This window comes from Eurypyga helias, unplaced genomic scaffold (genome assembly GCF_000690775.1).
Source record: "Eurypyga helias isolate BGI_N326 unplaced genomic scaffold, ASM69077v1 scaffold41168, whole genome shotgun sequence".
Classification (NCBI taxonomy): domain Eukaryota; kingdom Metazoa; phylum Chordata; class Aves; order Eurypygiformes; family Eurypygidae; genus Eurypyga; species Eurypyga helias.
The window spans coordinates 26,808-39,355 of record NW_010268339.1 but is presented as its reverse complement, the minus strand read 5'-3'; the positions used below and the strand labels follow the sequence as shown (position 1 = coordinate 39,355).

Genomic DNA, 12,548 nt, shown 5'->3' with positions numbered 1-12,548 from the left:
TCATAGCATAAAAAGGAGGCAGTGACTGCATGTGTGGAGAGATTAAATTAAGAAAACACTTTTGTTTCAAATGCTGTGATAGGAGCTCTTAAAACTTTGAACGGCACAGAGTGAGTAAGACAGTGAGGCATTCCTCATGTCTCTTACCGTGGAGCAAGCACTCTAATAAAATAACTGTATTTTTACAGTCCATTAAATGTATGTATTGTTTTCTCTTCCCAGTGCAACAATTCACACCTTGTCCTTTGTTATAGCATTGTGTATGTGGCAGCAGGTATTACAGGATGTCACAAGAGGAAGAGAGGCAAAAAAGACTGATTGCAGTTCCCCAGCAGCAGTAAACTAACATAATACATGTGATTGAAGAAGTTTATTGCTAAAGATGACTCTTGAGTCATTGATTAATAGTTTGGGGTTTTAGATGAAACAGCTGGAAAGTATTTTCTCTGCTTTACCACTCATTTAAGAAAACTTATATTTTGATGGCCTGGAGCATGACCTAACATTTTTAACAGTGTCATAAATCAAATGAGTTAGATATTTAGCAACAAGATAACTTATTGTTCAGTTTAATATGGCATGTTATAGGAACTCTGCAGTAACAAGAATTAATACAGTTAGAGTGACTAAAATGAGAAGCTAGTAGTTGCACAATTTGCAATTTATTTTTTTAAATTATGTTTTAAAGGTTCAGTTTACTTCAGTGTCTAATGTGGTACATGTTAGGAGGCATGCACTTGCCAGAGTCCATCAGGGAACCTGTGGAAAGGATGCATACTGGCATATTTTTCTGTGACAACATGCTTTATTCTTGTCAGGGCAGGTAGATAAACATATACTTTCCAACTGTTGTACTATAATCATGAAAATCTGGGAAGGGAAGGGAGAGAAGGAGGGAAAGTAGTCTGGTGCTTAATAATTTCTATGAAATTTCACTGCTATGCCAGAAGGCAACAAAAATCATAATGCTGTTAAAATATATTTACATGACTGTTTAAAAGTGGATTTCAGATAAATTAATGAACCTAATCTGAGTGTTATCAATGCAGTAAGATTCTGTGGCCACACTCATAAATCTTGACTTAGACCCTGGGCCATGCAAATTAAAACCAAGAGGCAAAGAGCATGCAAGACCTCTTTGCCTGTTAATCGCTATGTTCCTTAATTCATTACATTTTTGTGGTTGTTTTTTTGGGTTGCTCTTGTTTAACCTTTTCTTCCTCTGTCTGACACAATGTGTAATGGTTCTCCCATGCAGGAAATCAAGGAAAGAAAAACATTTTGCCAGACATACGTTGAGAACTTAGTGCAAGAAGCAGCTGACATCAATATGAAGAATGAGTCGTTGCAGAAGCTCTGGCCTCAAATGTTCATTGAGCTTGTCAGAGATGCAGTGATAGAAATACGCAATAAAAATTCCTACATGAAGCTCTGCTTACAGCGGATCACTGATCAAAAACAGTAGAGTCAAGGCTTGTTGTCTTGCTAGCTTTTGGTTTCAGTGTTCTGTGATGTTTTACGAACCTAAAACAATAGCATATAAAATTGCCATCACTATGGCATAATTCACTCCCCCTCCTTCCCCCTGCCAAAGGAATGCCTTTAAATCTTAATTAACTCTTGGTAGTTTTGGAGTAAAAGCTACTCACATTTTGCTTTAACGATGCTTCCTTGGCTGAAGTGATGAGATAGCATAGAAGTAACTTGGTGATTGTCGTGTTTTGCTAAGTTCTTGGTTGTTTTTTTTTTTCTGCTATCCTTGCTTCTGTAGTGCCACAGCATTGATTTTTAAAGAACAAATTTACACTCTGCTTGCCTTAATTTTTATTGAACACTTTTCAATTGTCATCTTTTTGACTTTGCTGCTGTTAAAAAAATCAAGAATAGTAGCCATTTTTTTTTATGAGCAAAAGCTAATAAATTATTTTTACACCCTGAACTTGATGAAGACTCATTATTATTGTTGTTTATTTTGTGAGATCGTAGAAGATGTTTTCACATCAATGTCATCATGGTGCTTAGTATATCAGCACATAGTGAGCTTCATTCTCAACTGAACAAATTGCCTAAATCTGATTTCAAGGGTTTTTCATTAAATTTGTATTAGTTTGAGTGAATTATTATAGGTAAAATATGAATTTGATGTATACTCACTTAAGCTTTATTTTTGTTCTGTTAAAATCTGTTAATAACAGAATTAATTTTGTTTCCTTGTTACTAAATGATTAATTTTTGAGGTCTGCCAAGGGCAAATAAGCTAAATGACATGCATTATGTTTGGTAAGGAAACTGATGACTACTATTCACTTGTAATTCACTTTAATGACTGTGTGAACAATTGGTATTTGTTATCAATAAAAATAAATTCTTCACTTCTGCCCTTCACAGATACTATAAAGAAGTAATGTGTGCAAAAAAGGACTTGTTAATGCTGCATGAAGAGATGAGACAAAACTTGCCTCCAAAATCAACTGTGAATAGGTAGAGAAACACGTTCCATAGTACAGTAGCTTTCACTGTAAACGCCTTGCCAGCTTCTGCCCAGAAACTGAATTTAGGAACTGTTAGTAAGTCCAGTTGATTCTTGGGGATAGTGTTCATACGTGGGTAGAAGGTTGTGCCGTTTAAACTTAATTTTGTAATTCCGTTGTATCTTAACTGAAACAATCCAGAACTTTTGTGCATTCTTTTACTCAGTTCAAATTGAGCTTATTTTACTTAACTCATTTATAAAAAAGAAATGTTCGTAACTAAAGAAAATTTATTGCAAGGGTTTCTATGGCTCAAAACTAAGTTTATTTTTAAACTTTACCTGGACAGGAGTCTTTGGCAAAGCAGAGATGTAAATAGAGTTTTGTAAGTTTCTGTGCCCTGAAAATAGCCTTGAGAGAGTAGCAGGAGTCAGGTGGTCATATGTATTTTGGAATATACTCTCTACTTGCACTGAGGTCAAGCTGCTGCATCTGAGTTGGCAGAGAGAATCCATTTTCAGAGCGTGGTACAGGTTCACAATGGCATGCATACTGTTAAATGTAATTTTCAAGTTGGTTTGTTATATGTGACCTTCTAAAGCATACTTGCTGGTAGTAGCTTTTCAGTTTTTCCAGAATTTACTGGAGGTTAAGTCACTTAAATTCTAAGGAAATATTTAAAGTCCTGAAGAAACTGCTCCAGCAGTTGATAGAATTTTAATAGAAACAATCACCCCTTCAGGCTTTTTGAGCTGGATTCATGGAATTTATCATAAGAATAGTGTATTTGATAGGGCTCTCTTTCTTTCCATTGGAAAATTGCACTCTCAAGTTTTATGGTGCACTTTAATAAGGGAACAAATTAAGACCCTGCAAAATGTGAGAAAATGAGAGTTTGTGTTACAGAAATACAGTCAGTATAGAAATGATCATGCAAAAGTTTTTTGGATCCATCAGTTTCTTTACATCATTTCTGTGCAAAGGGGATGGGTGGAGGGATTCCAGCTTCTGCATGGGGACAAAAACCTCAGCAGCTGTGTGGAAGTGCAGAACTCTCCTGATGATGTTGCTGGAGCAGATGGGCCCCTTTTGAATCAGGGTCAGCAGCAATAAAAAACTGGAAAGAAACGTTTTAAGAAGGGTGGATTGGTCTAGAGGAACAGGAAGTTCTCTATGGGAAAGTCCAGAGAAAAGCCAGGCTTTCTGATACTGAGGCTTTAGAAGCATAATCCTGATTGGAGGCTTTAAGGTAGGGTCTTGTAAAAGCTAAGTGAAATGAATCAGAGGGTACTGACTGTGAGTTGTAGAAACATCTCCTCAAAATGCTCTGTATTCCCAGTGGTCTGTGAATGCTGCCAGTTTGGACTTTTTTCACTACTAGCAGCTGTTTCATAGCAGGATTGCTAAATGGCTAAAGCGAGGGTAGCTAGGCAGCTATTGTAAATGAAGAAAAGATTAATGCTGGCCTGCATATGTATGTTTGTGGGTTTTTTTTTTTCCACATAGAACCAGTAGGAACAAAAAACTTGATTTTTACTAATCCTTTTCAGGAAATGTGAATGGTGGACTAAAGTGATGCTAGACCTAAAAGTACATAGAATTTTAAGCAGTCAGGTGATCTTAAAATTGTTAGCATGCTATATGTTGGTTTTGTGTTTATCAGAATTATTTGTCAGTTGCTACAAACTTGTACAATAATTTACTGTAGTGGCATATTAAGGAGTTTCTAAGTACCTAAAAATTTGAAAGGGGTATAAGCAACAAATTCTTGTTGTTGACCTTTTCTGAATGTGCTGAAATTTAAACACTACATACATAAACTTTCTGTGGCTACAGGTATAATTTGAAGAGTTAAAATAGCCATCAATTTTAAAGCTGGGGACCTTTTAATAAAACCTTCCAGGCTGAAAGCTGTTATTTTTTCTGTTTAAAAGCCCTTTAAATGCTGCATAAACTACAGTTTTGATATTGTTAATATTTCATCATATGCCATCCAAAATGAATTGTTGTGATCCCCTCATGTAGCTTGACTTTCTGCACAGGACAAGAGCTATTATGATGAAAATTCCGTATGTTAACTGGAAATCATCTTAAGGGTTGAAAAGACACTGGTTTAACATCTAAGTCTTTTTAAGACTTTTTTCCCAATGATTTTTTGAGTAGTTATACAGTTTCCTTATTTTCTGAGACAAGCTTCCTCTATGTCCAGGCAAGGGCAGATAATGATGTGTCTCTTTTTTTTCCCAGTTTCAGTTTAGCCATATCATGCATGAAGGCCCCATTGTGTCATAGAGTCACAGTTTATTATGCAACTGCAATGTGATCTTCAGGAGGGAGCCTGAGGAAGAGCTGTATTTCATACACTCCTTTTAATATAGGATCTGAAAAAGTAATAGAGCTGCAGATACGCTGCCACAGTGGAACAAAGGGAGAAGGGATTCACCTGATGCAAACCAAAAGCTGATCCTGTCAGTTGTGAGGGAAAAAGTACTGGGAAAAAAGTACTGGGAAGAGGCTTTAACTGAGCATTGTAAAGTAAGTCGAACTGCTCTACTGCCTGGGACCAAGTGTTAGATCTGAATCCAGAAACGGCTGAAAACTTTGTTTTCTGGTCTTGTAGATCAGTATTATAAAAGTGAAATATCTTGTTTCTCTGCTACAAATGGTCATGCTTTTGTCATGTAAACTATTAAAAATGAAAAAGAAAAAGGTTAACTTATGAAAACACTGGCCATCTGCAGATTCAGTTAAGCTATTGTGCAAACAGTAGTGAGTTCACAATCAATGTATAATCTATGAATTCTGCAAATTCAGGAAAAATTACTTATTTTTAAAGCAGAGCTGTAGCCTGCAATAGTGACAAACCCTGATGCTTTCGGTTGCTACTTTTTAAAACAGTGACACATCAGGATGAACTGCTTTTTGTTAGCTAGTTTATTTAAAGAAGCTGAAACAAATACTTGCTGTTTCATATTATTAAGCAGCGTTCGCAAAGATGTGATTTGGGCTGGGAGGTCAGTATGCATATTCAAAGTCACAACTGCTGTTTGTTTTGATTGGGAAAACAGACTACTTGAATATGTTTCTCTTCCCACATCACACAAACTTTGCTACAGGTTAAAGTCCAGTTTCAGTGAAATTATTTTTCTCTTCTGTTCAACTTGGAGACGTTAGTCTTTTGGGGATTAGAAGACTTGGTGTTTTCTTACACATGTGTAGAACAGGAGAGGGAAAAGAGGAGGCTAGCTGTCAGTTTGCTCTATGGTGTGATAAAGCTGCTTCTACTCAAAAGTGAATATAATATTATACTACACTTTTAGAAATTATTAGAAATTATATTGTGAGACAATATGTGCTGTGATTTGTGCTTTATATGGATATGTAGCACATTTGCAGCCTATTTACATTAGACTTCAATGATCTGTTTTCTAATGAAGTAAAGAAATACTTCTGAAGAGCGATGAAAGAATGCAAAAGCACAGAGTGCAACTTTCAGTTTCTGACTTGGCACTGACAGTCGAATATATTAAGCTTCATACAACTGCCGTATCCTGGGTAAAGTACACATGTTAAAGCTCTCGGACTCATTTGACTATGAAGCTTTTGTGTAAGTCTACAAGCAACACCCTCTAGGGAAATGTTACTTAAATTCCAAAGAGATGTTAATAACTGTAATAAAATGTAAACATTCAGGGTTTTGTAATCCAGAAATGTGAACTGGCTTGTCAGTTTAGAGGAGAGATACCCAGGTATTCTTTCCTGTTGTGAATGAATGTGGGAGTCTATAGCTGATGGTATTTTATGATGTGAATTGCCAACACTTCTAGATGTAACTGTAGACATTGAGCTGGCTCTATTGCATATTACCGTTATTTCCTTAGGGAACACACAGGTAGTAGCTAACTGCTTCACTCGGGTCATTACAATAGTATACGCATGTGAATAGTAGAGTGTGTTGCAAAATAGGCTAAATGTGCTTGGTGACAAGCTAGAAATGCACGTGTTATATTTGCTATATTGATATAAGCTTATCTCAGTTCAGTTAGATACGGCCATTTCTCCGGTGGTGAGCTGACTGGTTGCAAGGCAGCTGCTGTCTCATATACAGTGATTATTATGTGCTGGGCAACTACAAAGAAAGTAGGTCATTTGCAGATAGTACGGGTATTCAAGTTGTTGAACAGTTTCTTTGTATGTTCTGTAGAGTACCATTCACAGTATTTTCAGTTTTATTTCAAAGAAAATATAAGTGGTCTGCATCTTTTAAAGAAAGAGTGAGTTACGTTGGTTAAAAATTACTTCGGAGATGCTGAAGTAATTATTGATCTCATTGCTGCTGGGAGAAGAAACCAAAAAAGGAACCACAGGTGGTCTGAGAAAGTTGCATTGATTGTTTGCTCTTTCTTTTTTGTTGGTACTGAACTTTTGCCCTTGCTTGATGATGCTAGCTGTTGGCTCACTCTCAGGGATTAATAGAGGCTGTGTCAGGAAAGTATTTTAATACATCTAGGTATGCTCAGGGCAGTTTCCAAATTCGATCGACCTATGTTGCCCATCTAAGCTTAGTTGTTTATTTTCACATCTGCCATTAATGCCTCACTTCAACAAGCTTTGTCACGTTGCAGGGACAAAGTAGCATTTCAGTAGTGTGTATCTCGACTTGTGGTCTATGAGTGTGTTTGAGGTCCTTCAGCATAACAGATGCGTGTGACTTGTGAAGATTCTCATACTGGAGGATATTTAGTTTAAGACATCTGTGCAGCTTCACTGCTGACTGGCTCTTATTGTTTATTCCAGAGACACCCTCTTAACACTTGTCAAACTCATCCAAGATGGTATTCAAAGAAGGCCACAGGATAAAAAGCAGTGCCTAGGAGAGGGTCATCCCCTGATGGCCTACATTTTAACAGGAGCAAAAGTGAAATGAAAACACTTGGTTGCATTAGAGATCTGGTAATGAGCTGACAGAGGTGTTAAGGTAGCCAGGTGCTGTATATCTCATCTGTAGTGTATGTTAAGTGTTAGGCAGCTACAGAGAGCGAGGCAGCCTTTCATATTTTTAGAGGTGTGAGAACTGTTGTGCAAAGCCAAATCCTTCCATATTTCTTCTCCCATACTCCCCTCAGGAGGCTCTCGCTTTCCCCTCCAACGTATTCTGTTATTTAAGGAAAATATTGTCAGCATTGCTTGTAGCTTCAGTGCGTGGTCCAACAGAAGGCAAGCACAGGCAACTTTTTCCTTTTCCCCATCTCTACAGTGGGGAACAACTACAGAGAGGCTGTTGCTTAATTAGTGTTCTTGGTGTAAAGCTGAAGTGGCATAGCTCTGCTGTGTGGAGAGGCCAAGAGAAGGAATGCTAGGGCTAGGGGCACCTGTCAGTGCGGAGCAAAATAGTTCTAGCACATGTAGTGCTAGATTCAGTGGGATTTTTTTTTTTCCTGGCACTTCTAAAAAATTTTTTTATTGCTCTCATTTCAATTGAATGAGCAGATGAGAGAATCCATAACTTGGCTGCCACTAACACAGACTTCATTAACTGGCACTTTCACCTGTAACAGTCACAGGTCAAGCATTGCCTGGATTTTTTTACTTTTATTTTTAAACTAGTCTGCCTTATGTTCTAGGGAGAAATCATGCCATTGTTTCTTTATTGCTCGTTGCACCTATAGAATGATTGGAATTGGTGATAGATAAAATGCATTGAAAGTGGGTATTTTTGTGTGAGCTTATGAGCTAAATATTTAACATCTCTTGCAAATATTTCCTGATTTAGAGGAGTCTTTTTCTGTGGGTTCTTTCATAAACATTTGTTTCAGAATGCAATCAATTCAGTGATTCCTAATCAGAAGCATTTGGAAATCTAGAACAGGATTGCTTAATTCTTGGCTTTTGGTCTTGCAGTATTTTAATATTTTTATTGTAACTTATGATACAGCTAAAAATCTTGTAAAAATTTAAGTAGGTTCCTGGAAACTGTGTTTAGCAGCTCAATTAAAAATTATTTCAAATTTTTGGCTGAAATTTTGTCACCTATTTTAGACAAAGCTTTAAAAGAGTTATTTTCTTAACCATTCAGAAGACAGCTTTGTGATGTGCTCAAGACTACTTCTTTCATAAAGTATAATTTTTTCAGAAGGATTAGAATGTTCTAGATATTAACTTGGTGAGTTAATATCTGTTTATCTTGTTTTAATTCTGGACCATAGTTGTATGATGTCAGATGCTGTTTGGCTTTCCTTCATTCTAGCATTGTGTGATGACATCACTCTTCACATCAGAGAGAATTAGAGCTTGAAGGTACACTGTATTCTTGGCAGTAATTATGATATGGGATCAGGATTTTGGCTAGGGTAAGCTCCAGGGTATTCTGGAAATGAAGAATGCCAGTAACTTGTACACAGCAAAACCAAGCAGGTATGTGAAGCTTATTTACTGTGGGCCAGTAAAGGTTTTTGTTGTTTAAATTTTTTAAAATGTCTGGTATTCTTGGAAAATTTGCACCTACTTTCAGATCTGAGAGATGATTGCCTGTATTAGTAGCAAATTATATCACTCCTTTCCTAGGAGGAGCTTGGAAAGACCATGGGTTCTTGCAGCTGCACCTTGAAGTTTAGGCTCACTTCTGATCACATACAGGTGAAGGAACTTGTTATTTTTGTGGCTGTAATGGAGATCAGGAGCAAACCTGCTCAAAATCTGTAATTTAGGTCTTCCTATTTTCACCTCTCCGAAACTATGTGAAGAAGGGGAGGAAGAGTGGATGGGTGGCGAAAGTGGAGGAGTGCAGGCTATGAGATAGGGAGGACCTATAATGGTAATCTGAAGTCAAGAAATATGCTTTTTAGAAGAGCTTCTCCTAGCACATGGGGAGTCATGCAAGCCAGCTGCCTGTCGTGCATAGTGCCGTGGCACGGAGGAAGGCCTGTGGCACTGCAGTTGAGTTCAGTAGAGGGCTAGACACAAGAAAGAGTAAGCTGGGAGCCAGGACTGCAAATTTTGATTTCAGGCCTGTACAGCTTGGCAGGTCTCTGTAATTTTCAGTGAGAAATATGTGTGCCCCAACCTCAATGAATGTTAGTCTTTTTCTCATAACATTCTTTAACTGTTCTCTTTGGTTGCTCTCCCAGTTCATTCTAGAAGGCAGCTTTTTGCAGACTCTGTGTTAAAAAAGGATGCCTCTGTCATGACAGGTGAGTGGCTTAGCTCACTATTGAGTATTTTCTACTACTTTATTTTCTCTACTAGTGATCACTTCACAAAATGACAAATAGCTGTGTCATATGAATACCTGTCTCAAGTTAGAAAGGGGAGGCCCTTTACAGATGTTTTACCAGCAGTGTTGATAATCCTTACTACATGATGTCTGTTGGTAGTCTGCCAGAGACATTCCCAGGCAGCATTGTCTCTTACAAAAACCAGTAATTGTGTTAACGTTCATGCAAACCTGTGGTACCAATCATCTCTGTGTTTTCTAGAGGGAGCAGTTATTTGCTCACTGCTATTAAAGGGTTAATAAATTTCTTGAAAGGCATTTTCAATAGTTATGTTCTGTGTTAGAGCAGATAAACTCAAGAGAAATTCAAGCTAGATGGATTGTTCTGTTGGGGCAGCAGCTTGTTCCCGTCTGCTGCCTTTGGTGGGAAGGTGGCAGACATTTCTGCTGAGATCAAAGATGGCATCTAGGCTGAAGTACCCCCTGTCCTCATTTGAAAAGCGCTGCGGGTGGATGAGCAGTGGTGGGTGCCAGCAGCTCTCTATCATCGGACATCTTTGCTTGGTGCTATTCAGATAGAGCAGAAAACATTCTCGGGGGAAATGTCATGCACATGTAAATTTACTATACCGTTCCCTTTCCAGGCATGTAGCAGGGAATGTTCCAGCCCAGACAACTATTCCCCTTTGCTGGGGGGTAGTTTACCATCTGAGCTGGCTCATATTAGTGTCTTAAGGACACAGTAGGACCACTCATCTTCTAATGTTGTCTGGGAGGTGATTTGCTAACCTGCCATCAGTCCAGTGCTCAGTGTCTTCCTCATACACAGGATTTAAGAGAACGGTCTGTTATTTCAGGATTCTCTGAGATAATTATGTTGCTGATTTTAAGCAAGACATGCTTACAGAACCTGTGCCAATCAAAGGCTTCCAATCTGAGAAGACTCCTGAATGATTTGGTGGCTTGGAAAATCGGAGACAAACATGTACAGAACCTTCAAATTGGCCTAAAATGTCTCTTAAACAGATAATTTTCTTTACTGAAAATGGTGCTGTTCCTCCATTATGCCTCTCCCAGCTATTTAAAAAAAAAAAAGTGTTTTCTCTGGCAGGAGCTGAGCTTTAGGCTGTAGATCAAACAGGTTCAAACATTTTTCTGGCCTCTTCCCCCCCCACCCCCCCATCCCCTTTCTTCTTCAACTTTGCAATTTTTTTGATCGATTCCTTTATATTCCCATCAACATCTACTCATATTATATTTCAGTGTGGTCTGGCCAACAGTCTTGATACAGAGACAAAAATCTTTAGTCTTGTTTAACCAAGGTAGTATGAGATGTATATTTTCATCCTGAAGTGTGGGATTGTCCTTGCAATGTGTTACAGGAATTTAGTATCAAGATTTTGGAAGTTTCCAGCACTAAATAAGTATTTAAATGCTACTTCATTAGTTCTGAGCTTTGTTAGTTCTTTTCTGGAGCTGCAACTAAAAATCAGTGTCCAACATGTAGCAACATTAATCGTCCTTCCTCTAATGTACCTGCATGCAACAGGGAATAGAATTAGGATTCCATGCTGTTACTTAAAGCATGTTGCAGCTGTCTTTGAATCTACAAAGCTTTGTCCTTGTAAGTGTACTGTTGGAGAATGCAGCTGGTTTTTGCAGTGCTGAAAGTTGGCTGACTCTGCAGCAACATCCAGGCCTTCTTGGATCCTTAATTATAAAAATACAACACTGCTAGTACTCCTGCTTTTACTAGTAGTGGAGGTGCAAGTACTAAAAATACTTACTGTTTTACAGTGGTATTTACTTACTTACTTACTTACACGTGGGAACTTCAGTGTAGACAATGCTGCAGAGGACTCCTTGCTGTCTGTGTCTCATTTGCTTGACCTCTATCTGGAATTGAAAAGGGACAGGAGGTTCCCATATAAATAAATCTTTGAGATTTCCACGATATTTCCCTCAGTTTCAGCTTTGATATTCTTTCTTTAGAGCAAGTTAAGTCTTTGTTTTAGGAGCAAAGAAAACCTCAAAAATGTGAAGGTGGATGTAGGTGGTGCCGACAGCAGTTTGCACAGAGTTTGTAACAGCAACAGTGGCCTTTACCTGTATTGGGTGTTAGCTCAAATATTCAGCAGTGGTGTCTAATCACGTACCTTAAGTATTTCCTTCCTTAAAGAGAATGAAAAGGCAGGAAGCCATAGAGCTGCATGATGTCTGGTGGGAGGTATCTCGTTTTGATGGCTCAGGCTAGTAGCATTTGACAGTTGCTTCTGACTGTTGGAGTTTAAAAGTCCAGTATTAAGCTTTGGTGGGATGGGAACCAAGGTGCAGGGCTGATAGACTTTTGCACCTCAGAGCTGTAGTTTATCCTTTAGGTAGAAATCCTATGACCCTTCATCTACGTCCCTACTCTCATAGGAAAGCATTCAAACGCTTCCCAGACTGAAATGAGGCACTCCCGCCTGAAGTCCTGGATGGCTCCTGGTCGGATGGTTGGTTTGGGGTTTTTGCCCTGGCACTTATCGCCTTCTTCAATCCTTTTTCCTTTAATAAACTCCTGTTTTGAACCTGAACAAACAGGACTATGCATGCCAATCTGTGGATGTGGGAGGTGAGGAAGGTGAAACCAAGCTTCTTCATGAAGGAAAAGTTGCATCCACATCACCTTGTTTGGGTCCAGTGCTACAGTTGGTTCTTTAACTTCCATGAGTTAATGACTCACTGCAGTTGGTACAGGTTTTGCAGTGTGCATTTTTGCTGCACTGGAAGAGTTCTTTCTTGCTGGTACTGCTACTTCAAAAAAAAGGTGGCATTTAGCATGTTAGGGATATACTGTGTTGTATGCACACATTGGGTACCTG

At 38.4% G+C, this 12,548-nt stretch overlaps 1 protein-coding gene across 1 annotated transcript in view; it reads left to right on the top strand.

The window, feature by feature from the left end:
- Positions 1 to 1,715, top strand: part of LRRC49 (leucine rich repeat containing 49) — a gene marked incomplete at its 5' end in the record, with an annotated part of 43,343 nt that extends 41,628 nt beyond the window's left edge. Inside the window, one exon of the mRNA XM_010157717.1 lies at positions 1,259 to 1,715. Coding sequence (XP_010156019.1) covers positions 1,259 to 1,465 — 207 coding nt within the window. The remainder of the gene's footprint in view (positions 1 to 1,258) is intronic.
- Between the last annotated feature and the right edge of the window lie 10,833 nt (positions 1,716 to 12,548).